Here is a 26,829-nt window from a genome sequence, read left to right on the forward strand (position 1 = left end):
TGTTATACAGGTGCACTTCAAGTATGTGCAATACACATCAGTCAATTTAAATTGTTAATCAGTAACTAACTATAGTTTGATTTTTATTTCAACTTTTGCAGGTGGTTATGTGTTTAACCAGAGAAAGTTTCTCTGCCACCTGTAAAACAAATAATGGCTAATTGATGCAGTTAATTAGTTACAGAAACATCCATATTGGTGTAAGTCCAGTGATGCATGGGCGGTATTATCACACAATTTCATATCTGGATACAAAGCAAGCAAAGATGGTCCTATTTAATGGTTTGCATTTAGCCATTCTTTCCATTTCACACAACAGCTTTTAAGCAATAGATGGTAACGAATCTATCAGCTACCTTCAAGACTGAAGTTTTATGTCCGGATCCATCAGGAGCAGAGGACTTAAAGAACTTCAGATAACCTGGAAGTTGTGATTTCCCCCCCATACATAGGGTAACTTCTAAATCCATTATGACATAGCCACTCAATTCTCTATTGGATTATCAGGCTGGGTTTCCAGCTGTCCAGGCAGCCAGTCAGTGAAAGGCTGACACCAGGTGAATTTGAGTCCATAGTTGGCTGTGGGTGCAGTGATGATTGGATGAGCAGGAAGGGAAGGGACAATTGGTTGGGGAAGTCCCATCCAGGTATCCTGATGTGGCCATATGCCCAGGAGAGGAATTAAAAGGCTCATCTGGTCATTAGGACAGGAAATAAAATACCTTGTAGGGGGATTTTAGGGGCCTGAAGGGGTAGTGGAAGCCTTGGGATTGGAAGATCAAAGACCCTATAGAGGGGTCAGAGACATTTTGTCTTCCAGATACGGGGAGCTGATTCAAAGGGGAGCGAAAAGAGTTCCAAACAAATATATTACCACAAAGCTCAAGGGATAGACTCCCTAGTCAATTGAATATCTAAGATTATGCAGAGTAGCATAAGATAAAAAAAGAAGACTCACATCAGACAAGAGAAGTTCAACACTGCAGAAAGTATAGAATACCATAAAAGTGAAGGAGTGACATAAAGGAAAGAAAAGGCAGGATGCTAAAAGAAATTACCAGGTAAAATCAAAGAAAACTCAGAGATATTTGCTGTATATATAGAAGTAAAAGGTTAGCAATTATGTCAACTGTGCCACTAAAGGTACCAGTGAGAGGAAGTAGAATTTTAGTGGTTCCAACTGAATTATCCAGGGAATCATGGCAATTACACGTGGTAATTAAGGCACCCTCGATCGCCCAGCAGTATTCAAAGGAGACCACTCCATCAATTTGAAGCTGATGAGAAAACAAACAGAGATGATTATGTGGACGTACACACAAGACTTCTAGGTAGCTGCCTTGGTGCTTTCACTCTGTGCCAGTCCATTTTCCACAATCTCTTTATACTCCAAAGCAGAATTTCTGATTAGATGCTTGAAGGGAATATATACCAGTAACAATGGGGCTGATGATTTGGTGAGAAGCCAAAACAAAAATCTTGGAAATGAAATGAAAGCCACACAACAACCAGATGTTTATTTCAGAGAGGTAAAAACAATGACTGCAGATGCTGGAAACCAGATTCAAAAATCCCAGGTTAATGTTCTGGATATATGAGTTCCAATCCTACAATGCCAGCTGATGAAATTTGAATTCACTAAAATCTGAAATTGCAAATGCTAGCCTAATGGTGACTATTGTCAAATGTTGTGAAATCCCATTCAGTTCACTAATATTCTTTTGGGAAGAAAAACTGCTAATCTTAACTGGCTTGGCCTACATGTAATTCCAGACCCCCAGCAATGTGGTTAATTCTTAACTGCTGCCTGAGAAATCAGGAATGGTAATAAATGCTGACCTACCCAGAGTTGCCACATCCCATTTACGAATAAATAACAATGCCCTTCAGTGCACACTGGCGAGTGTCTCATGTGTGCTGTGATTGTGCAGTAGCGAGGCTTGATTCCTCAGATGAATCAAACACCACAGCATGAGTGTCTCTTCACATGACTTTGAGGCATACAAGGAAACAGATCAGTGCCCTCATTACTGTACAGTCCACTTAGGTGTTAGCCATGTGATAAGCACAAGCAAATGCCACATCTTCCCCAATCCATCTCACCCAATGACACCATGACAAAGTAGTCTTGCATGCAAACAAACATTGTTTTCACAGTTTGGTGCCAGTTCATCTTTTACCCTTCACCATAAGTTTCAAAGGTCAGTTGCAGGCAGCAAAAATAGGTGACGTAGAAAAGTGGGTGTAGGAAATGATATTTATCTGATTCAAAAAATAATCAGGAGCTTACCAATCTAACTTTGTATAACACACCCATGGGATTATCCTTGTGCAGCAACATATCTTCACTTTTCTTTTTCCTCACACTTTTTTTTTCTGGTGCTACCCTTGTGCTTTCAGTCAAGCTGGAGGCACATTGCTCAGATTACTGCTCCGGCTGCTCAGATGCTCTTGGTTGATGTCTTCTGGATTTAGGAGCCCACTTAAACCTGACTAAAGATAGCTCCAACTGTGCCTGTGCCTGTACCTGTACCTGTGCAAGTGGAGTCTAGGCAGTTCATAAGGTACTGACTGAGAGAGCAATTGGTCATGAGTGAGAAGTGAGCTTTGACCTTACTTCTGTTTCTCCTTTCATCATCAACCCTGTCATGGCCTACCATATCTACTTGCTATCACCGAAGTGTGGATTAGTGAGTCATCCAATTTACAGTGACATTTACAGTGTGCAGGCATGCATGCTATTTTCAATGTTTCATTCAGTTGGCCATTCTATACAAGGCATCATTACAAAGACCTGCAACATCGTCCCATTCATGTTTGAAACAGACTACTACATGATTTCTGTAAGCAAGCACAGTGTGATGGAAAGCCTGCTAGTACATCGCACATTATTCACTACTGCTGAAGAAGCATTCTGTTCATCAACAGCCAGCATTTGTCCAGCTGAATGTAGCTTGGACTACCCTGCAGCCTCTATACAGATACTCCACTGCTATCTTTGTCTCCATCTGCACTTACTCACTTGTTATGAGCCATTAGATGACAATCTGACGATTTGTCTTAATGGTCACACTAAAGTGTGAACAACTGAGCTTGTGGGTGAAATTAAAGATATAAATTAAAACAAGGTAAGAATGTTTTAAGTGATCATTATGCACATGATAATGTCTTACTCACATCAAGTCTACATGAGTGAGTATTTGTGGCACATCAAAAACCGGTACTTTATTCTGGTACCTGGGAGGTCTCCGTCTTCCCATCTCTGAAGACTAGACACATTTAGACTCCACTATTCTCCAGTGTCACCTGCTCTGGAGCTATCAGTTGCAAGATGGATGAAGTGCCTCTCCCTGATATTTGGTGTTCTCTTCTCCAAAGATGGAAAGAAGAGCATGATGAATGATGGCATCAATTGCACTTATTTCCGATGACTATGAAGGAGAGGCATGAGAATGTTAATGAGTGTCAGTGAGGTTGGACATATGGGGATCTAAGCAAGTGCATTTCCACAGAGGCATGGGAATCTTCAAATTAAGTTGGTATGAAGAATGATATGCTGGAGAAGAGCTCAGAAGGCAGAGTGAGGATACAGCTTGATGCATACATCAGGCTTTATTTGAGTGAGCCACTGTATTTCAGTTTCCTGGGCTGCTTTGGTCATTAAACTGCTCTTGACATTGAGTCACTGAAAATGACACCACTCTCCAGCTGCTAAACAGGCAACCTTCAGCCGTTTCTTCTCTGTTACAATGGCAAGGTGCTTTCTCCCACCAATAGGAAAAAGGAGTGCCGTATGGGTCCTTGCAGAGCCCAGCAGCACTTTCAAAGATGACTTAACTCCATTCTGACAATTTTTGCTAACTCTAAACTCCATCAAATTGCATGTACAGGGTTCAAAACCTAACCTACTATTTGCGAATGCATGGTTTCTTAAACTGAGAACAACTTGCATCTCAATCCAAAAAGAGTAATTCTGAGAATGTAGTAATGTGCTGCACTGAAGTGTTAGCTTCAATTGTGTGCTGAGGGAAAGCATTCTGATTCTGGCAAGAATGCTAACACCGTACACATAAATACTGGTACAGATTATTAGATGTGAGATGAAAATATAAGGCAGCACATACACTCCTTGAGTAGCATTGAAATAGTCAAGATAGTGAAAATTTCCTTTAAAATTGAATTGGCGATGTCTGTGTTGGACTGGGGTGTACAAAGTTAAAAAATCACACAACACCAGGTTATAATCCAACAAGTTTATTTGGAAGCACTAGCTTTCGGAGTATTGCTCCTTCATCAGGTGGTTGTGGAGTATAAGATTGTAAGACACAAAATTTATAGCAGACATTTACAGTGTGATGTAATTGGAATTATATATTGAAAAACAGTTTTGTGATTTACATATGAAAGAACGGAAACAAGCACGATCATTCTAAAAGATGAGAGACTTAACAAGCAATCCAGGTCTTTTTCCTTTGAGAGCAGCAGTAAATGTACATTGCTGTTGGTAATGCAGGACAAGATCACAATGACCTACAGTGGCATCACACAACTGAGGGCATAGCAGAAACTGGGCAAGCTTTCTCAGTGCATCAGTAACACAAAAAATAACATGCAAAATGCAGTTCTGTTAGAAGTTGAGTGACGAGCAGAATACATGAAGAGCCTCATGTATTCATTTGTCTAAACGTTTGATTATAGGTATTCAACTTGATCAATGTTTAAAGTTCTGTTGCTGACTCTGGTGGTTAAAAGTGAAAGAAACACTGGAATGGTACTAAGCTGAACTATTTGGTTTGATCTCAAGTCTGCAGGTCTCATTTTGAGAAGCAGACTGAATGCTGCAACTGATTTCTAAGTTCATAAGATATAGGAGCAGATTAGGCCATTCAGCCCATCAAGTCTGCTCTAGCTGATATTTTCTTCACCCACCCTCCCCCCTTTTTCCGTCCTTCTCCCCATTACCTTTCCAACCCATTATCAATTGAAAATCTGTCTAACTCCTCCTCAAATGTACTCACTGTCCTAGCATCCACTGCACTTTGGGGTAGTGAATTCCACAGATTCACAACCCTTTGGGAGAAGTAGTTTCTCCTCAACTCTATTTTAAATTTGCTACCCCTTATCCTAAGTCTATGATCCCTTGTCCTAGAATGACTCACAAGAGGAAGCAACCACTTCATGTCTATTTTATCCATGACTTTTATCATCTTGAATACATAAATTGGATCTCCCCTCATTCTTCTAAATTCTAGCGAGTATAGGCGTAAACTGTTCATTCTATCTTCTGCATCTTGAGCTAACGATGAAATGAAATCACCTCCTTACAGTAAAATGAAATACTGCAGACGCTGAAATAAAAAGAAAACATATTGGTGAAATTCAGAAGGTTCTGTCAGCATCTGCAGGAGAGAATTAGAGTTAACATTTCAAGTCCAATATCGCTTCAGATTGAAGAGAGGCAGAAATGTGGTGGATTCTATGCTGTTGAAAAGATGGGTGGAAGGTGGTGAGTGGCAAGTGGGACAAAAAGGAAGGCCAAGGAAAGGTTAAAGGACTATAGAGGTTAGGAATTAATGGTTTTGTAGAGAAAAAAATATGGTAATGGTTTTAGAGAGGTGGCAAAGCATTTGTTCAGAGTAGGTGTGAATAGCAGAATAAAGGTTAGCTCTGATTGGGAGCAAAAATATGAAAACAAGAGGAAGATGCAAGGTTGGGACAGTGGGGGGTGGGGTCAAATTTAAAATGAAAGCTGGACTGAAACAGTTGAGCTCCATGTTGAATAAAGTATAAAATAATTAAGCAGAAAATAAACTGCTGTTCCTTTAGCTTGTGTTGGGCTTTACCAAAACACTGCAGCAGGCCTCAAACAGAAATTGGTACTTGGGAGAATGATGCTGTACATCACTAATACTTCTGACACTCACTGCTTAGGCACATACATAGCCGTTCAGAGAGTCAGTGAAACGATATCCAGCAATAGGCTGTGCTTTAACACAAAAGCATTCATGATTTTAATTGCATCTCTGTGGCTATTTTTACACCAACTACATTGTCAACATAAAAAAAACAAAGGATTAATAATAGTTCATATGCTGAAAGAATCCTTCCCACTCTTATCAAAACCATTGCAATCCTGTCCTATATTTCTGTCTCACTTGCAATTGAGGCAGCTTCTGGAGCATTCGCTGCTATAAAATGCGAGTCAGCTGCTGAGAGTGGGGAAAAATATGAATAGCATTGCATGAACACTGCAACTCCAAAAAAAGGTAACCAGCCTTGAAGAAGCTGAAGGTTTCCAAAGTGTAGAAGAGAAAATCTTTGTAGGTCTTCAGTCATGGCTTTGATCAGAAAAGTTTATGTTGTGAGGCTAAAAAGGAGAAGTCTCTATTATGGGGAGATAGTGTTAATGTGGTGGAGTTACTGGATTAATAATTCAGAACTCCAGACTAATATTTTGAGAAATTGGTATGAATCCCACCTAGGTAGATGATGATATTTGAGTTCAGTAAAAGTTTGGAATAATAGTCACTGTGGAACCATTGTTGATTATCATAAAGATGCACGACTTTTTAATTAATGTCATTTAGAAAATGTAATCTACCCTCCTTACTTGGTCTGGAATACATTTAACGTCAGACTTGCAGCAGTCTTTGGACGTTATATTGGGTCCAGGTCGATGTGTTTGTTGATAGAGTCTGTGGATGAGTGCCATGAATGGCACTCATCCACAGACTCTATCAACAAACACATCGACTTGGACCCAATATACCGGCCACTACAGTGGACAGCTCGAACTGACAACCGGAAGCGGCAGAGACAGGCCACTATAAATGCCGGAGGAAACATCATAGAAGCGCTTCACAAGAGGCTCCCAAGCACGGAGGATGTCACCTGGACAGGGGATGAAACGTTTGCAAGACAAATTCCCAGCTCGGCGAACAGAACCACAACAACGAGCACCCGAGCTACAAATCTTCTACCAAACTTTGAAGTCTTTGGACAATTGGGAATGGGAAGTAACTACTGGCTTATCCAGTAACATCACTATATCACGAGCAAAGAAATAAACAGAAACTAGACCCATGTCTCCTGCATTCAGCAAATGTAGCAACTCAGGGCTACTAGTCTGACATACCGTCACCTTCACAATATGCTCCTGTGGAAGGTGGGGCAAGATGCTGAGCATCCTTTTGATGGCATTAATGCCCTACGGCACTTCCATTATGAGCAGGGGGCTAAAGTTCAAACTGGATAGGGTGGCAACACATTACACCTCACTGCCTTATTTTCTTGTAATTTTAATTAATTATTGTGCCTGAACCATCTTCCTCTTCTCCAATTTGCAATAGGGTATAGCAGAGGAAAACCTCACCCATAATTTTATGACTTAAGTGTTGCCACCATAGTTTGTGGGTGGCACGGTGGCACAGTGGTTAGCACTGTTGCCTCACAGCATCAGAGACCTGGGTTCAATTCCCACCTCAGGTGACTCTGTGTGGATTTGCACATTCTCCCTGTGTGTGCATGGGTTTCCACCAGGTGCTCCGGTTTCCTCCCACAAACCAAAAATGTGCCAGTTAGGTGAATTGGCCATGCTAAATTGCCCATTGTATTAGGTGAAGGGGTTAAATGTAGGGGAATGGGTCTGGGTGGGTTGCGCTTCGGCGGGCAGGTGTGGACATGTTGGGCCGAAGGGCCTGTTTCCACACTGTAAGTAATCTAAATCTAAAAAAAAGGTGTAACAATAGCAGCAATTAATTTAATGAAATCAAATTCTGCCTGAATTTAACTTACTTTTTAACTAACACTAAAACTGCACAGGTTTCAGGATATTCTAATAACAACAAAACAGTGCAGTACAAATTATGTTTCTTTTGAAGGAGTTGTGTTCTTTTCCTAGAGCCAGCTGTATATAGCAGGTTACCTGAGCTGCTTTCAGTGAGCATGTTGTCCATAACTGGGTATTAACATTTTCTGCCACATTCTGCAGGCATCCTGATAAATAACTATCCATGTGTTCACACCAAATAGTACCATGTGTTCTGGGCTTTCTTTGAGAGACAAGATGTTGTAGTGTTATTGCATTTTGTTTAAGACCAGGAATTTCAAAAAGATATCCAGTTTAATTTGGAGTGATAGCTCCTGGACTGTTCACATTAAGGGCAGATCTTATATGATGATAAGTTGACTGAATTGTTCAAATGAATGATGCTATAATATTGCAGCATATTTTGCTTCGCAATACGAGAGCTCATTGCATAAATGGGAGACACTGAACAAAGATAAGAAAGGGGAACAAGTATTGAAAGGATATTAATTCCTGAGCACTAATCAGTGTAGCATAAGAGCAGGTCAATTGCTTTCCCTCAGAACAGTGAAAGTATGTAGTACAGAGATTGAAGAAGAGATCAAAAACAGATTGCTGGACAAGCTCAGCAGGTCTAGCAGCATCTGTAAAGAGAAATCAGAGTTAACATTTCAGGTCTGGTGACCATTCTTCCTTTTTATAGCTTCTGCAGTTCTTTCAGCTTTTATTGAAGGACAAAAGAGGATAAAGAGTATATATACTGTGTCAGTTTTGAAGTTTATGAGAATCATTGGGTTGAATCATAAGCTTTTTTAGCTAACTTGAGATACATCAAGTTTTTTGGAGTGTTTGGTGCAGTGAGAAAGACATTTCCTTACGATACTGTTGTATCTTACTGGTGTCTAGTTCCTCATTAAAACAAGTTAGACAACTCTGACCAGAATGTTATGAATGAATTTATCCAGGTGTTCCACAATACCAATGCAGTCCAAATCAATGTGAACATAAGTCAGTAACCAATGCAAAACAGTCCCAACTTTATTAGGAAAAAGGTTACAGGAACAATATCTCTAATCCTATTTGGCCCCTTAAACTTACACTGCTTCCTGGTCTCTTGTAAATTTACACAATCGCTGTCTCTCTGGTTCTGCCTCTGGTCTGCAAAGCTGCTATCTCTCTTCCTCTCTCTCCCTTCCTCTGGATAGTCAGCTGCTCTCTGCCTCTGGTCATGCTGGTCTCATCAGAAGGCCTCCAGAAGATTCAGGGAGAGAGGTCTGTAGGCAAACCCTGTTTTTACACCTTTTTGAATGGTTTTCTAGAATTTATAATAGTTCTGGCTAATCAGGATGACACACTTAAAAGTGTATCACATTCTTAATAATTTCAATGATATGCTACTATTTGTTTCTTTGTGTAACAGGAACTTTGTCTGGGCCCTCCTTTGTTGAGTGCATAAGTTGTTGGGGTGTGTATCCAGGATGACTGTTGCCTTTTACATTTTGCTAATGTCACTAGTGCCTGACTGCTGTGTTTGCACTGTGCCCGTGTGGGTTTTGTGATTTCAGTGTTCTACTTGGCCAATGTACCCAGCATTCCTTGCTGTTTGGCCAAGTTAGTAATCTATCTGTGTTTTAGCAGCCAGGATGCTGCTCCATTACCAAACTTGCTGCATTAATTACCCACTGCTCACTCTCCATGACATTTTTCACAGCCAAATTCTATCCCATCTTACCACCCAAAACAACTCATCATCAGCAGAAATGTACCGAAACACTGGAATCTCCTGCATCTGTACATTCTTTAAAATGCTGTAGTGATCCTGCGTAAGCTTTGGCTTTCTGAAGCTGCCATGTTCAAGCAGAAGATATCATAGAAGAGGAAGATGATACCATAATTCTCCTTCAGGGACCTGGAGTTCTGGTGGATAGGGTGGTGCAGATGAGAACAGTCCCCATTCTGCAGAATCAGCAAAGGTAGGCTGCACTACCAGAGCCACCCACTGTGGTCTGGGGTTACCACCCAGTTCAGAGCTATCTGAGAGTGGAGGAATGGCTAGTAATGTAGAAAGAAGGTCAATTACTTTCTCTGCTCCATCAGGGTAAGTAAGCATAATACTTCTCTTTCATGTACTTCTATCTCTGCCATTGCATCCATATCCCACCAAGATGCTTGCTGTACCACTCAGCCTTCCACACCCCTAACCCTGTCTGATGTCAGTGCTGCCTTCTCAGCCCATCAGGGCATGGGTGGTGTAAGGAAGCAGGTGGGCAGAGTATGATTTAGGCAGTGTCTGGGCTCCTATGCCGGGCTTGTCCCCTTCGTCCATTTGTTTCTTTTCTTCTTCTTTTCCCCAATATTCACCATTTTTTTTCAGCTCCTTCATCAGATAACAAGTGGATCGGGCTCAGAAGACACAGACTTTACAGCAAAAGATCACAGTGTCACGCAGTTAAAATGACATCCCAGTCTTGAGTCAGACTGGTTCTGTTTCCAAAGAAGGAATTTATAAAATGTTATGTGCATTGACTGTCTGCAGGTTCTGTGCTTTTTGAGCAAAAATAAAATGTATCTGCAAATACAATTCTGCAAATGCAAATTCATCACATAGACTTTTATGTGTGTGCGTGTGTGTGTTTGTGTGTGAGCGCGTGCACGCGCATGTGTGCATATGAGAGAGTGAGTCTGTGTTTATGAGTGTGACAGAGTATAAGTCTGTGCGAGGGTGTATATGTGTGGGTGAGAGTATGGGAGGGTGTTTATGTGCATGTGAGTGAGAGAGGGTCTGTGTGAGTATGTAAGAGTGTGTGTGCTTGTGTGTGAGAGTATATAGTGTAGTGGGGTCACCTGTAGTGTGACATGAACCCAAGGTCCCGGTTGAGGCCATCCTGATGGGTACTGAACTTGGCTATCAGCCTCTGCTCGACCAATCTGCTTTGAACCAGTCTGACTCAGGATTGGGATATAGACAGACTCTAACCTCACACCTTTAAGACATTGTCTGAGCTGAAATGCTACCTTTTTTTTATAAAACCTTCAGTTATCTTGAGAATGTGACTTAAAAGACATTCTGGGATTTGCATATTAATGAACCAAAACCTCCAACCCATTCTAAAACATGAAAGACTTAGCAGCAATCTAGGTTTATCAAAACTATTGTTTTAATTGTGTGACACTGTAATTTTTCATATAATTTCTGTGCCTTGTGATCCTGTCCCACAAGGTATCTGATGAAAGTGCAGCGCTCTGAAAGCTTGTACTTTCAAATGAACCCATTGGACTATAACCTGGTGTTGTGTAATTTTTAACTTTGTCCACCCCAGTCCAACACCAGCACCTCCACATCATGGCTCTCAATCATAGCAGGCCACTCCAAACCACTGGCTGCAATGCCATCTCTCTCTCTCTTTTGTCTTGCACATTTGTTTCCACAATCGTGGGCTCCCACAGGGCGCCAACCTGGACCTCTGAGGAGAAGAGTTCAGAGGTGCAGAGAAGCTGTCAGCAAGGCTGCATCTTGTGCACCCCGGAGTCAAAAGGTGAGATTCTGGAAAAGCACAGCCAGTTAGGCAGCATCCGAGGAGCAGGAGAGTCGACATTTCAAGCATAAGCTCTTTATCAGGAATGTACACCCCAGTAGCTGGATACTGACACCTCTCAAGATAGATAGTGAGGGAGTACAATCCAATGAGTCACTCACTGCAACAGCTCTGCCAATGGACAAGGATGAAACAGCCCAGACTACTGGTCATCGAAAGATTTCCAAAAAGTGGGTCCCAGTCCAAGTCCAGGCAAGAGATGACCCTGTGACTTTGGCAATCAGGGATTTCATACAATTGGAAAGGGTAGAGCAGCAGTGACAGAACTAGCTGCAGGATTAGGAAGTGTACTTAGATGTTATGGGAGGGACTGAAAGAAGAAAATGTATTTGAGGGCACTTTGGAGACATGGGTGAAGAAGACTAATTTATTTTTCTAAATTTGTACACAAGTGTTGTAGACATCTGCATATTTATTATAGTTTAAAAACATGTAATCTTGCTTTGCCATTCTTCCAGCTACTACACACTATACTGGAGTAAGATATGGTAGGGTAATGTTGCCTTTGACTTACAAGACTATAGGGCTGCTGTCTCATTAGAGAGAGATGTCTGGTGCTGTTTTAACCTGAGGATCACCACACTTCATTGTGAGAACAGCTTGAAAGCTCAGCCAGTGGAGGAATTGAACTCCAACATTGTTGGCATCCAACCAACTGTGCTAAACTGACTGCCCTATACTGGAGCAGTACATTAATCACAAAGACATTGCTAAAATAATTAGAGAATGTGTTCTGCAAATAAAATTTGTAAATGTAACTTTGAAATGAAAACTGATTCTCCTTCTTATGAATGCTTATGGATGCTGCTCTAAAAAACATGGAAACAATTAACCTTATGTAACTAAACTGTGATTTCTGTTGAGCAGATTGGAATACTGGGGCTGAAGATCATCCTGGCTGCAGAATGATCTGGGCATTGACAAAAATGATGGGCGAATCACAACAAATTAGCAGTTCTGAAGAGATATAAGTCCCATTTTCCAATCAATTGTTGACTAGCAAGACTGGATTCTCGCTCATGAGCAACATTGATATTGCTAACATGCATTAATATCTCATCATTATATAATTGTACCCTGTTTTTTAAAATGCATTCATGGGATGAGGGCATTGCTGCCTGGACCAGCATTTGGCAGAAGGCAGTTAGGAGTCAACCACATTGCTGAGTCTGGAGTCACACATAGAACAGCTGCCAGGTAATGAGGGGAGATTGGGAAGATACAATGAGAAAACTCATTGGGGTTCTCTCCATGAAACTCACCAAAATGGATACTTAGCAGATGTCCAATAAAGGTGCATGCCTGGAGCTTGATTTTAACCCAGCTACTTGTATAGTGTTAAAGTAGAGCCCCTGTTGTTCTTTGATATCACAATGCAATTCATTGAAGTTATGTTGTCCAGATCCAAGGTCAAATTTGTTACCTTTGGCTGTAATCCATCTTGTGTTTCCCAACGTACAACACACCTCCAAAGCTTTTAATCTTAAAAGACAAATTATTTACTCTCCCAATTGTTTCATTAGAATAGAATTTAATGTAAATTTGCTTAATCTTCCACTGGGAATCAGGTCGAATCTGCAATAGTTCCTCAACTCTCTAGCTTCTGTCCTGAAGATGCGCAACCATCACAATTATCACTGAATACCATATGCATTTGTTTCTTAGTTTTAATGAACTGAATTGTAAGAAACGTTGAAAGTGGATTATCTCATTATCATAATTCTTACATATCCAGTAATGATGAATGTCTGAGACATGTAGTGGAACTTGTGCATTGAGCTTTTTTTTGAAGAGCAAGCAATACGTAGCTGATTCATAGTAATTGGGAAATTTGGGAGCCCTGAAGGATTTAATGAAAGCTCAATGTAAAAAAAAATTGCCCAAATTTTGAAGTTAAAAATAACAGTAAAATATCTACTCACTGTTATTAAAGAGTAAATCAGACAGCAGCTTTCAGTAACCATGTATGCACAGTTAACCATTCATATCAGGAAGTTACTCTCCAAGTTTCATAGAAACAAAGAACATAGCAGCAGAAGTATGTCAATGGCCCCTTCAAGCCTGCGCTACCATTCAATATGATCCTGGTTGATCATTGAGCTCAATACCCTGAACCCCACCCCGTTATCCTTTGATCACTTTTGCCTCAAGGGTTCTATTTAGCTCCTTTTTGAAAAATAATGTTTTGGCCTCAACCACTTCCGGTGGCAAACATTTCCAGAGCTTCATTACTCTGTGGTGAAGAAATTTCTCTTCATCTCAGTCCTAAAAGGTTTACCCCTTATCCTTAAACTGGTTCGGGACTCTCCCCACTACTGGGAGCATCCGTCCTGCATTCAACCTGTCTAGTCCCGTTACTGCTTTATAGGTTTCTATGACATCCCCTACACCCCATTCTTCTAACTGCAGTGAATACAATCTTAGTCAACTCATACTTCAGTCCTGCCATTCCAGGCATCAATTAGGTGATTATTGTTCCTTGGTCTTCCAAAAGCTGTGCTGCACAGGTATCTTGGCAAGAGAGTCAGCATTATATCTAATGTTTTTGCACGTAATGGTAGCTAGCTTCAAAACTCATCAGAAAAAGGTTGGGTTGTCCATTAGTTTTAGTGTTTTTTTTAATGGTCTGATAAGTCTTGAAACTGCCAAACAACAACCCTAGCACTTTAATAGTTACAATTATAAAGGATTTTTAGGAATTCATTTTCAGAATATCATAAACTTTCAGAAACTTCAGCCACAACAGATAGACGATTTAACAGTAAATTTCTGATTTCAAACTTCCACAGATTCAAATAAACTTTGCACTTGCTCTCATTCATGGTCTATATTCATGCTGCCCACCTATTGCTAAGCTGTTACTGCAATAATGGTAAAGTGAAGCACATAATAATTCCTTAATCTCACATGGATTTACTCCATATTTTGCTGCAGTTCCTAAATTTATTGGCTTCTTCTGTCAATATGTCACAAAATGCATTTACTTCGTGGCACAGTAAGGCAACAGCTCCTGTGATCTTAGACGTTTTTCTGTGCATACAACTGGTGGCTTAAGAACGTTGCAGCATAAAGAGGCAATGTGCCAATTTGAAACAAGGTCTTTCTCATTAATACAGCACTGAAGTCTACTTAAGTATAGGAATCAGTTTCCAGCTCTGAAATATTCAATTTTTTTTCAATAAACTCTTTCAAATAAAGTTAATTTCTTCACTCATTCAAACACCATACATTTAAATAATTCTGTTTATGGCCTTTGTTTTTTCAGCTCAGCCTCCTGTTTGCACTGTGCACTGTGCCACAAAGAAAATGTGATCTAATCAACATTTAGTGTTCCCAACCATCGTAGTCTCCCTTCAGAATTAGTACCTTGCACATAATGGCTGCAACAGACTATTTACTATAAATTAGCTCTAAGTAATTGGTGAATATTATTTGTCCATCCAATCAGCAGTATTCTAGATGCTTGATAGAAGAATAGTGTAATCAGATCTTTATTGGTTTGAAGGAAACTAGTTAAGCAGAATCTTATTTATGCTGTAATTGAGATTTGCATCTATATATGCTTATCCTTTGAGAATGACGGGTGTTCTTAATTATATCTCTGATTCAATGGAAAATTCCCAATTGTATTTCAACTGAATTTCAAAGCTTGATTTATTATTGACTGCTGCCTTCAAATTGAATGGGGGTGGGGGGCCAGCAAGAGGTCATTGTCCACATTGGAACCAACGACATAGGAAGGGAAAAGGTTGAGAGTCTGAAAGGAGATTACAGAGAGTAAGACAGGAATTTAAAAAGGAGGTCCTCGAGGGTAGTAATATCTGGATTATTCCCAGTGCTACAAGCTAGTGAAGGCAGGAATAGGAGGATAGAGCAGATGAATGCATGGCTGAGGAGCTGGTGTATGGGAGAAGGATTCACATTTTTGGATCATTGGAATCTCTTTTGAGGTAGAAGTGTCCTGTACAAGAAGGATGGATTGCACCCAAATTTCCCAATTACTATGAATCAGCTACGTATTGCTTGCTCTTCAAAAAAAAGCTCAATGCACAAGTTCCACTACATGTCTCAGACATTCATCATTACTGGATATGTAAGAATTATGATAATGAGATAATCCACTTTCAACGTTTTTTACAAGTCAGTTCATTGAAACTAAGAAACAAATGCATATGGTATTCAGTGATAATTGTGATGGTTGCGCATCTTCAGGACAGAAGCTAGAGAGTTGAGGAACTATTGCAGATTTGACCCGATTCCCTGTGGAAGATTAAGCAAATTTACATTAAATTCTATTCTAATGAAACAATTGGGAGAGTAAATAATTTGTCTTTTAAGATTAAAAGCTTTGGAGGTGTGTTGTACGTTGGGTAACACAAGATGGATTACAGCCACACCTACAACTCAGTGAGCAAATCTACACCCTAAACCTCAACCTGATCTATAAACCTTCACAAACCTTGCAAAGTATATTCCTGTCAGGGTCAAAGGAAAGGCTGGTAGGTATAGGGAATGCTGGATGACTGAAGAAATTGAGGGTTTGGTTAAGAAAAAGAAGGAAGCACGTGTAAAGTACAGACAGGATAGATCGAGTGAATCCTCAGAAGAGTATCAAGGAAGTAGGAGTATACTTAAGAGGGAAATCAGGTGGGCAAAAAGGGGACATGAGATAGCTTTGACAAATAGAAATAAGTAGAATCCAAAGGGTTTTTACAAATATATTAAGGACAAAAGGGTAACTCGGGAGAGAATAGGGCCCCTCAAAGATCTGTAAGGCGGCCTTTGTGTGGAGCCGCAGAAAATGGGGGAGATACTAAATGAGTATTTTGCATCAGTATTTACTGTGGAAATGGATATGGAAGATATAGAAAGTAGCGAAATAGATGGTGACACCTTGCAAAATGTCCAGATTACAGAGGAGGAAGTCCAGGATGTCTTGAAATGCATAAAGGTGGATAAATCCCCAGGACCTGATCAGGTATAACTTAGAACTCTGTGGGAAGCTAGAGAAGTGATTACTGAACCTCTTACTGATATATTTGTATCATCAATAGTCACAGGTGAGGTGCCAGAAGACTGGAGGTTGGTAAACATTGTGCTATTGTTTAAGAAGAGTGATAAGGACAAGCCAAGGAACTATAGACCAGTGAGTCTGACGTCGGTGGTGGGCAAATTGTTGGAGGGAATCCTGAGGGACAGGATGCACATGTATTTGGAAAGGCAAGGACTGATTAGGGATAGTCAACATGGCTTTGTGTGTAGGAAATCATGTCTCACAAACTTGATTGAGTTTTTTGAGGAAGTAACAAAGAGGATTAGTGAGGGCAAAGTGGTAGATGTGATCTATAGGCACTTCAATAAGGCGTTCGACAAGGTTCCCCATGGAATAGTGATTAGCAAGGTTGGACCTCACGGAATACAGTGAGAATGATCCATTTGGATACAATACTGGTTCAAAGGCAGAAGACAGAGGGTGGTGGTGGAGGGTTGTTTTTCAGACTGGAGGCCTGTGACCAGTGGAGTGCCACAAGGATCGGTGCTGGGTCCTCTACTTTTTGTCATTTACAGAAATGATTTGGATGCGAGCATTAGAGGTACAGTTAGTAAGTTTGCAGGTGACACCAAAATCGGAGATGTAGTGGATGGCGAAGAGGGTTACCTCAGAATATAGTGGGCTGAGAAGTGGCAGATGGAGTTTAATTCAGATAAATGTGAGGTGCTGCATTTTGGGAAAGCAAATCTTAGCAGGACTTATACACTTAATGGTAAGGTCCTCGGAAGTGTTGCTGAACAAAGAGACCTTGGAGTGCAGGTTCATAGCTCCTTGAAAGTGGAGTTGCAGGTAGATAGGATAGCGAAGAAGGTGTTTGGTATGTTTTTGTTTATTGGTCAAAGTATTGAGTACAGGAGTTGGGAGGTCATGTTGCAGCTGTACAGGACATTGGTTAGGCCACTGTTGGAATATTGCGTGCAATTCTGGTCTCCTTCCTATCGGAAAGATGTTGTGAAACTTGAAAGTGTTCAGAAAAGATTTACAAGAATGTTGCCAGGGTTGGAGGGTTTGAGCTATAGGGAGAGGCTGAGGCTGTTTTCCCTGGAGCGTCAGAGGCTGAGGTGTGACCTTATAGAGATTTACAGAATTATGAGGGGCATGGCTAAGATAAATAGACAAAGTCTTTTCCCTGGGGTGGGAGAGTTCAGATCTAGAGGGCATAGGTTTAGGGTGAGAGGGGAAAAATATAAAAGAGACCTACGGGGCAACTTTTTGACACAGAGGGTGGGTACGTGTATGGAATGAGCAGCCAGAGGAAGTGGTGGAGGCTGGTACAATTGCAACATTTAAGAGACATTTGGATGGGTATATGAATAGGAAGGGTTTGGAGGGACATGCGCCGGGTGCTGCCAGGTGGGACTAGATTGGGTTGGGATATCTGGTCGGCATGCACAGGTTGGACCGAAGGGTCTGTTTCCATGCTGTACATCTCTATGACTCTATTTGTGGAATCATTTACACAAATACTAGATGAAATATTTCTTATCAGTTTCCTTTCCAAGCAATCAAGATAAGTATCATGATTAAGCAATGAGATCTGGAACCGAACAGAAGCTCTCTTATTTTATGAAGAGAGTGGTCTGTATGTTTTTCTTTTGGCTAAGTCACTTTGTATCGAGATTTTTGGAGAGAGTACTGCCACAATGCCTAGTAGGCTTTCTCACTGAATATTACCAAACTAATTAACTTTTTACCCTGTCTTTTGTGGTCTGTCCAATCCAATTCTGGACCCACCTTACCACATCATTCTCAGACAATCATTACTCCGAAAGATCCCTAAATTCACCAGTGTCACTTGCACCTGCGCCATCTTTAAAATCCTATTGTGAACCCAGCCAAGCACTGTCAGTCTGGAGCTGCTATGCCTGGGGGACAGAGAGAAGTACATGTCCTATTTTGTGGGCAGAAACCTTGAGGTACTACTGAGTAGGGCAGTGGCTGGACTTTCTCTTATCCCAGGAATAGGAATGGATTCAATGACACTTGACCACGACACCTCGCTAAAAGCAATGAATAGATTCTAAGCCAGGTTGCAAAAATGGAATGAAAGAATTACAATTGCTAACTTCAGTTCTCACTCAGGTATCTATTTGTGGCATTGTATTTTCGACTGCATCTTTTGAAAATATACTTTGGTGTAACAGTAACCACATAGAAATAAGTACTCTATTACAGTTGTACTACAGTAAAACATCTTTCTAAATAAGTTAAAGGTTTCAGATCATTTCACGGAATGAGTTATATTTGAAAAGCAGTAGCTGTTGTTGAAAGTGGAATCTTCCAGTCTTGTGGGTTAGGCTGCATGATGTGGAAATTTTGAGAAAAGAGAGCTAATGCATTCAAACGTCTAGGTGATCACCATGAAGGTAGGTCAGTGCCTACAGGGGTTTACCAGTCCAACAACAATGGCCAAATGGGATAATTAAGTATTATTTGTGTACACACGCTGTCTGACAATTAAGCCAGGTAGTGTTCGGAGGTGGTTTACTGATTTCTTGATGTTGCCCTAACAAAGCAAGTGACACAATTATTTAAAACTTGCAACATATCACAAACATTATCCCGAAATATACAATTTAAAATATTGTGATCACAATAAACCAAATGGTCCTCACTGTGCACGGCCATAATTGTAATATTGTAAATAATTTCTTCTTACCTTTCTTCCTTTCAAAATAGGCATTACCAAACCACATCCTTGCTGTTCTGATCTTGCAAACTATCTCAGCATAACTCTTTTTTTTTTTGCCTACAATGTCCTTATAATGTATTGTAACATTTCAAGTTCACCCCCATCTCTGCGGCAACTGCATAATTTATTCTCATCAATCACAGAGTGACAGAAATGGGTAGGGAGCCAAAGGAACAGCCCTGATTTTCCTCTCTTGTCAGCTGGAGTTAACACACTACTTAAAAAAATTCACCCCTGAATTCTTGGGCACAAATGTAGGGTGGCAGGGTGGCTCAGTAGGATGGCACGATGGTTCAGTGGTTAGCACTGCTGCCTCACAGCACTAGAGGCCTGCGTTCGATTCCTGCCTCAGGCGATTGTCAGGAGTTTGCACATTCTCCCCATATCTGCATGGGTTTCCTCCCACAGTCCAAAGACGTGCTGGTTAAGTGAATTGGTCATGCTGAATTGCCCATAGTGCACTAGTAGGAGGGGAATGAGTCTGGGTCGGTTACTCTTTAGGGAATCTAATATCAATTTATTTATTTGCTTCTAGTATACAAATGATGGAAATTATAATTTAATTAAAAAGGTTCAGATATAATTTTTCCTATAGAACGATAATGAAATAGCTTCCATTATGGTTGAATAAAATCCCAGAATTGCAGAATTGTTGCAGTGTAGAAGAAGGCCATTTGACCCATCATGTCTACACCAGTTCTCTGCCCATTTTAACATCATGCCAGTAACCCTGCACATTGTTTCTACTTAAATAATTATCCAATTCCTTGTTGAATACCTTAATTGAACCTGCCTCCACCATTGTTTCATGCAGTACATGCATTCCCTAACAACTTTCTATGTGAAAGTTTTTTTATTTCTCACATCACATTTGCTTCTTTTGCAAAACACTTCAAAACTGTGCTGTCTGGTTCTTCATCCATTTATGAGTCAGACATTTTCTCCCAATCCACTTTGTCTGGATCCCTCATGATGCTGAAACTTCTACCATATTTACTGTTAGACATCTCCTTCCCAAGGAAAACAATCCCAACGTCTCCAGAATTTTCTCATAACAAGTGTCTCATTCCTGAAATCATTCTCATAAATGTGTTCTCTATTCACTCAAATGCTATCACATCTTTTCTATAACATGGTGCCCAAAACACAATCCTTGTGAAGGTGAAGATGAAGTCTTGTCTTTGCACTGAGAATATCCTGTGCTGTTATTGTGTGCACTATGGGGAGACTTGCTAAAGATTAAATTAGATTAGATTACTACAGTGTGGAAATGGGACAGACTTCAAATAGATCGAGCAACTAGGCACGTATGAGACACTGTGGGTCACCAACAGCAGCAGAAATGTGCCCCAACACAATCTGCAATCTCATGGCCCAGCATATCCCACATTTAACCATTACTATCAGGCCAGGTAATCAACCCTGGTTCAATGGACAGTGCAGGAGGGCATGCCAGGAGAAGCACGAGGCATACCTAAAGATGAAGCCACTCACTATTCTGACTTGGAAATATGTTACCTTTCCTTCACAATGGCTGGATCAAAGTCCTGAAATTCCCTCCCTGAAGGCATTGTGGGTTTACCTATAAGACATGGACTGTAGTGGTTCAAGAAGGCAACTCACCACTACCCTCTCAAGGGCAACTAGGTTTGGGCAATAAATGCTGGCCAAAAAGTCGTGTCCATGTTCCACGTGTGAATAAAAAATGTATACACTACTCCAAATAAGATTTAACCAGTGTCTAGTGTAACTTTACCATAACCTCTGTACTCTTGTACACTACGCCACTATTCATGAAGACTAGAATACTGTATGTTTTATAAATAGCTGTTTCAACTCAGTGGTCATTTTTAATGACTTATGTGAAATACAACCAGGTCTCTGCCCTGAATACCTTTTATCCTGTCTCCATGTGCTATCTATCCACAACTTCACAAACGTGTCCATCTCCTGTAAATTCTTTAAAATTCTAAATATTCCCAACTGTCGATTATAAAGCACAACTTTACAAGTTTGTATTAAAATAATTTATCTATCTTGTTATTAAAAGTAATTTATGTAATTATCTGTGTGCACCAATACAACATACATGGAGAGTTTATATCAGTTTTTTTATTTGAAGTTGATTTATTGCTGTTATGCACTTCCAAATAAGAAATAAAGTTTCACATATCAGACAAAGTTCTATGTCTAATGAGTTTCAGAGTTTCTCAAACATAATATGGATGGCAAGTGTTTCCATATTATCATGTTGTCATGTGAAAAAGGTAACTAAAGAAAGTCAGACAAACCTACTACTGTGGTGGTTGTGATTTTAATTGTTGGGATCAGCATGTTTCCTAGTTTGCACAATATTTACTTAAAAGAAACGTATGTACAAAGATTGCATTTTTGCACGTGAAATTTGAATTGCATTGGCATTTTAGATACTTTTCTGTACAAGTTTTACCTCACTTTATAGCTAAAGGGCATTTGTTCACACAGTGCCTGATCACAACTTTAAAAAAAATCACCAAAGTACTGTACTTCACATACAATATATTATTTTGAAATGAAATCACTGTTATATAGGCAAACCTCAGTAGGTATTTTGCAGAGTGTACAAAGTAATGACATTAGCACCAGAAGCACACGTGAGGGTGATGTAACATTGATGTTGGAGTGACATGAATAAGTAGAACCTGAATTGAGCAGAAGTTATCTTGTTATGTAAAGATAGTGGCTAAGAGAGCTAACAAGGTTAAAGGAAGAACTGAAACAGGATGAACTACCTGGCATTAGGTTAAACTCACACAACACCAGGTTATATTCCAGCAGGTTTATTTGGAAGGACTAGCTTTCGGAGTGCTGCTTCTTCATCAGGTGATTGTGGAGTGTAAGATCATAAGACACAGAATTTATAGCAAAAGTTTACAGTGTGATGTAAGTGAAATTATCTATTGAAAAAGACCTGGATTGTTTGTTAAGTCTCTCATCTTTTAGAATGACCATGTTAGTTTCAGTTCTTTCACATGAAAATCCTAAAACATTTTTAAAAAATTACATTCTCAAGTGAACTTTAACAATAGGTGTCATGTCAGGTCAGATAATGCATTGAGGCTGTGAGGTGCCCTGTGTGAGGATGTCTGTGCCCCAATGTTCCGTCTGATTCTATTTCTTTAAAAATGGATTTACAGAATGTTACATGGACTCATGCAGTCTTTGAGCAAAATAAAACGTAACTCTGCAAGTACAAATTCACCCAACAAACTTATATATGTGTATGTGCATGTGGGTGTTATGGGGGTGAAGGCTGGGTTTATGAGTGTCTGTGAGAGTGTGTGTGAGAGTGTGGGTGTGTAGTGCAGTGGGGTCACCTAACATTGATCAAGACACTGGAAATGACAAAGACAAATGGACCCTGCAAATCCTACTCACAAATGGGGGCGAGTGCCAACATGGAAAGAGCTTCCACGTGGAATAGTCAAGCAGCAACCTGACACAGTCATACTCAGGCAAAAGAGAACCATCCCTGAGTATGTCCTGTCCCACCAGGAGGACAGCAACAAAGGTGGGAAACAGTTGGGAGGAAGTTGCCCTGACAGCCCTCAAGTTTGACTCTAGACCTCTTCAAATTTCATAAGCAAAGAAATCTCCTGCCAATTATAGCACCCCCTAACTAATGAATCAATACTCCTCCACGCTGAACACCATTTTGAAGGTGCACTGAGAATGGCAAGGGCACAGAATTGGTGAGGGACTTCAACATACAGCAGCACTGCTGACTCAACTGGGCGAGTCCGAAAGGGCAGCTGCCAAACTGAGTCCCCAGTAGGCAGTGCGGGAACCACAAGAGGGAAAAGCATTCTTGACCTCACCCTTAACAATCTGCTTGTCATAGATATATCCGTCCACCACAGTATTGGTAAAAGTCCTTGTGGAGACAAAGTCCTGTTTTCACATTGAGAATGCCATTCATTGTATTCTATAGCATAACCCTGGGAGTTAGCATTGACTAGAAATGGAACTGACCATATAAACCCTATGGCTAGAAGAGCAGGTCAGAGACTAGGGGTCCTCGAGCAAGTACTTCAACCTCTGACTCTCGAAAGCCTGTCCAGTTTCTACAAGGCACAAGTCAAGAATCTGATGCATATTCCCCATTAGCCTGGATGAGTACAGCTCCAATAACATTTGAGAAACTTGACACCATCAGGAAAAAGAGACTCCCCTGATTGGCACCCCATCCAGAGACATTCAGTCACTTCCCCACCAATGCTCGGTCACAGAAGTTTGTTCCATATACAGGATGCACTGCAGAAATTCACCAAAGATACTTAGGTAGCACCTTCAAAACCACGATCTCTTCTATCTAGAAGGACAAGGGCAACAGACACAAGGGAACACTACCACCTGTGTATTTCCCTTCACGCCAGACTTGGAAATGTAACACCATTCCTTCAATGTCATTGGTTTAGAATCCCGGAATTCCCTCCCTGGCATTGTGGGTGTCAAATACAACACCATATGGCTGCTCTCTCATTAGAGGGACAACAAAAGCAAATAGATTGCTGCAGTTCAAGAAGGCAGCTCATCCCCATCTTCTGCAGGGGACTAGGGATGGTCAATTAAGGCTGGCCCAGTCAGTGAAACCCACATCCCATGAGAGAATTAAAAAATGAATACCATTTTCATGAAAATAATATTTGCATCTATGATTTGCTGTTTGCATTGAAACAATACTTCATTTTGTCCTGGGTTATTCTATTCTAACTCTGGCATTGGTTGCTTTATGTCTCATGGTTAATTACATACAAATTATGCTTGTGCTGACATTTCTAGTTATTCGAGTTTTTTTTTCTTTAGATTCCTGCTGACTGGGAACGTGTCTCTTTGAGACCTGGCAGTCAAGCAAGCAGTATCTTCAAGCAAAGTCCACAGATTGGCAGTATCTACGCCACTACAGGGGGTTATGCTAACACCAACCTGGTGGCTGATGAAGAATCACAGGAATTTGATGACTTAATATTTGCCTTAAAAACTGGTGAGTGATTAATCCATAAAGTAAGACAAGTTCATTTCTGTTGGTGATCTATCAAATTTTCACATATGGAGTCAGCTATTACGAGGGGGCATAGCTTTAAATTAAGGGGTGGTAGGTATAGGACAGATGTTAGGGGTAGATTCTTTACTCAGCGAGTCGTGAGTTCATGGAATGCCCTGCCAGTAGCAGTGGTGGACTCTCCCTCTTTGTGGGCATTTAAACGGGCATTAGATAGGCATATGGAGGATAGTGGGCTAGTGTAGGTTAGGTGGGCTTGGATCGGCGCAACATCGAGGGCCAAAGGGCCTGTACTGCGCTGTATTGTTCTATGTTCTATGTTCTATGTAAATAATGGGTAGGACAAGGAAAGACTGCTGTTACCAAGGGAAACTGAGACAATAGGTGTGTTGTATTGAGTATTCTTCTGATAGCCAAACTATCACTAATATGCCTTTAGTAGCAATGAATTTGGCACACTGTTGGCCCTTGCTGTTGTAAAATGTAGCAGCTCTTTGCTTCATGGAGAATGCACACAGTGTTATATCAAACAAGAATATCTGGATTACTCCCAGTGCTACGAGCAAGTGAGGGCAGGAATAGGAGGATAGAGCAGATGAATGCATGGCTGTGGAGCTGGTGTATGGGAGAACGATTCACATTTTTGGATCATTGGCATCTTTTTTGGGGTAGAAGTGACCTGTACAAGAAGGACGATTTAAACTAGTAAGGTGTGTGTGTGTGTTAGTGAAAGAGATCAATCTGAGGCGGGTACAGTTAAGAACAGAAGTGAGTCAGTCAGGGCAGGCAGGGACAAGGCAGGACTAATAAATTAAACTGCATTTATTTCAATGCAATGGGCCTAACAGGGAAGGCAGATGAACTCAGGGCTTGGTTAGGAACATGGGACTGTGATATCATAGCAATTACAGAAACATGGCTCAGATATGGACAGGACTGGCAGCTTAATGTTCCAGGATACAACTGCAACAGGAAAGATAGAAAGGGAGGCAAGAGAAGAGGGGAAGTGGCATTTTTGATCAGGGATAGCATTACAGCTGTGCTGAGGGAGAATGTTCCCGGAAATACATCCTGGGAAGTTACTTGGGTGGAACTGAGAAATAAGAAAGGGGTGACCACCTTATTAGGATTATATTATAGACCCCCTAATAGTCAGAGGAAAATTGAGAAACAAACTTGTAAGGAGATTTCAGCTATCTGTAAGAATAATAGGGTGGTTATGGTAGGGGATTTTAACTTTCCAAACATAGACTGGGACTGCCATAGCGTTAAAGGTTTAGATGGAGAGGAATTTGTTAAGTGTGTACAAGAAAATGTTCTGATTCAGTATGTGGATGTATCTACTAGAGAAGGTGCAAAACTTGACCTACTCTTAGGAAATAAGGCAGGGCAGGTGACTGAGGTGTCAGTGGGGGAGCGCTTTGGGGCCAGCGACCATAATTCTATTAGATTTAAAATAGTGATGGAAAAGGATAGACCAGATCTAAAAGTTGAAGTTCTAAATTGGAGTAAGGTAAATTTTGATGGCATTAGGCAAGAACTTTCGAAAGCTGATTGGGGGCAGATGTTCGCAGGTAAAGGGATGGCTGGAAAATGGAAAGCCTTCAGAAATGAGATAATGAGAATCCAGAGAAAGTATATTCCTGTCAGGGTGAAAGGAAAGACTGGCAGGTATAGGTAAAGAAATTGGGGGTTTGATTAAGAAAAAGAAGGAAGCATATATAAGGTATAGACAGGATAGATCAAGTGAATCCTTAGAAGAGTAGAAAGGAAGTAGAAGTATACTTAAGAGGGAAATCAAGAGAGCAAAAAGGGGATATGAGATAGCTTTGGCAAATATAGTTAAGGAGAATCCAAATTGTTTTTACAAATACATTGAGGACAAAAGGGTAACTAGGGAGAGAATTGGGCCCCTCAAAGATCAGCAAGGCGGACTTTGTGTGGAACCATAGGAAACGGGAGAGATACTAAACGAGTATTTTACATCAGTATTTATTGTGGAAAAGTATATAGAAGACATAGAATGTAGGGAAATAGATGGTGACATCTTGAAAAATGTCCATACTGCAGAAGAGGAAGTGCTGGATGTATTGAAATGCATAAAAATGAATAAATCCCCAGGACCTGATCAGGTGTACCTGAGAGCTCTGGGGGAAGCTAGGGAAGTGATTGCTGGGCCTCTTACTGAGATATTTGTACCATCAATAGTCACAGGTGAGGTGCTGGAAGACTGGAGGATGGCTAACATGGTGCACTGTTTAAGAAGGGTGGTAAGGACAGGCCAAGAAACTATAGACCACTGAGCCTGACGTCGGTGGTGGGCAAGTTGTTGAAGGGAATCCTGAGGGATAGGAAATACATGTATTTGGAAAGGCAGGGACTGATTAGGGATAGTCAACATGGCTTTGTGTGTGGGAAATCATGTCTTACAAACTTGATTGAGCTTTTTGAGGAAGTAACAAAGAGGATTGATGAGGGCAGAGCAGTAGGTGTGATGTATAGGGACTTCAGTAAGGCATTCGACAAGGTTCCCCATGGGAGACTGATTAGCAAGGTTAGATCTCACGGAAAACAAGGAGAACTAGCCATTTGGATACAGAACTGTCTCAAAGGTAGAGGACAGAGGTTGGTGGTCGAGGG

The 26,829-nt window shown here is 40.7% G+C and overlaps 1 protein-coding gene across 2 annotated transcripts in view; it reads left to right on the forward strand.

Annotated features, from left to right (window-relative positions):
* Positions 1 to 26,829, forward strand: part of adgrv1 (adhesion G protein-coupled receptor V1) — a 563,049-nt gene that overhangs the window by 523,779 nt on the left and 12,441 nt on the right. For both annotated transcript variants that reach the window (XM_072582867.1, XM_072582868.1), the window contains one exon: positions 23,994 to 24,171. In XM_072582867.1, the coding sequence (XP_072438968.1) occupies positions 23,994 to 24,171 (178 nt within the window). The remainder of the gene's footprint in view (positions 1 to 23,993; positions 24,172 to 26,829) is intronic.

Source organism: Chiloscyllium punctatum, chromosome 2 (assembly GCF_047496795.1).
Source record: "Chiloscyllium punctatum isolate Juve2018m chromosome 2, sChiPun1.3, whole genome shotgun sequence".
NCBI classification, from domain to species: domain Eukaryota; kingdom Metazoa; phylum Chordata; class Chondrichthyes; order Orectolobiformes; family Hemiscylliidae; genus Chiloscyllium; species Chiloscyllium punctatum.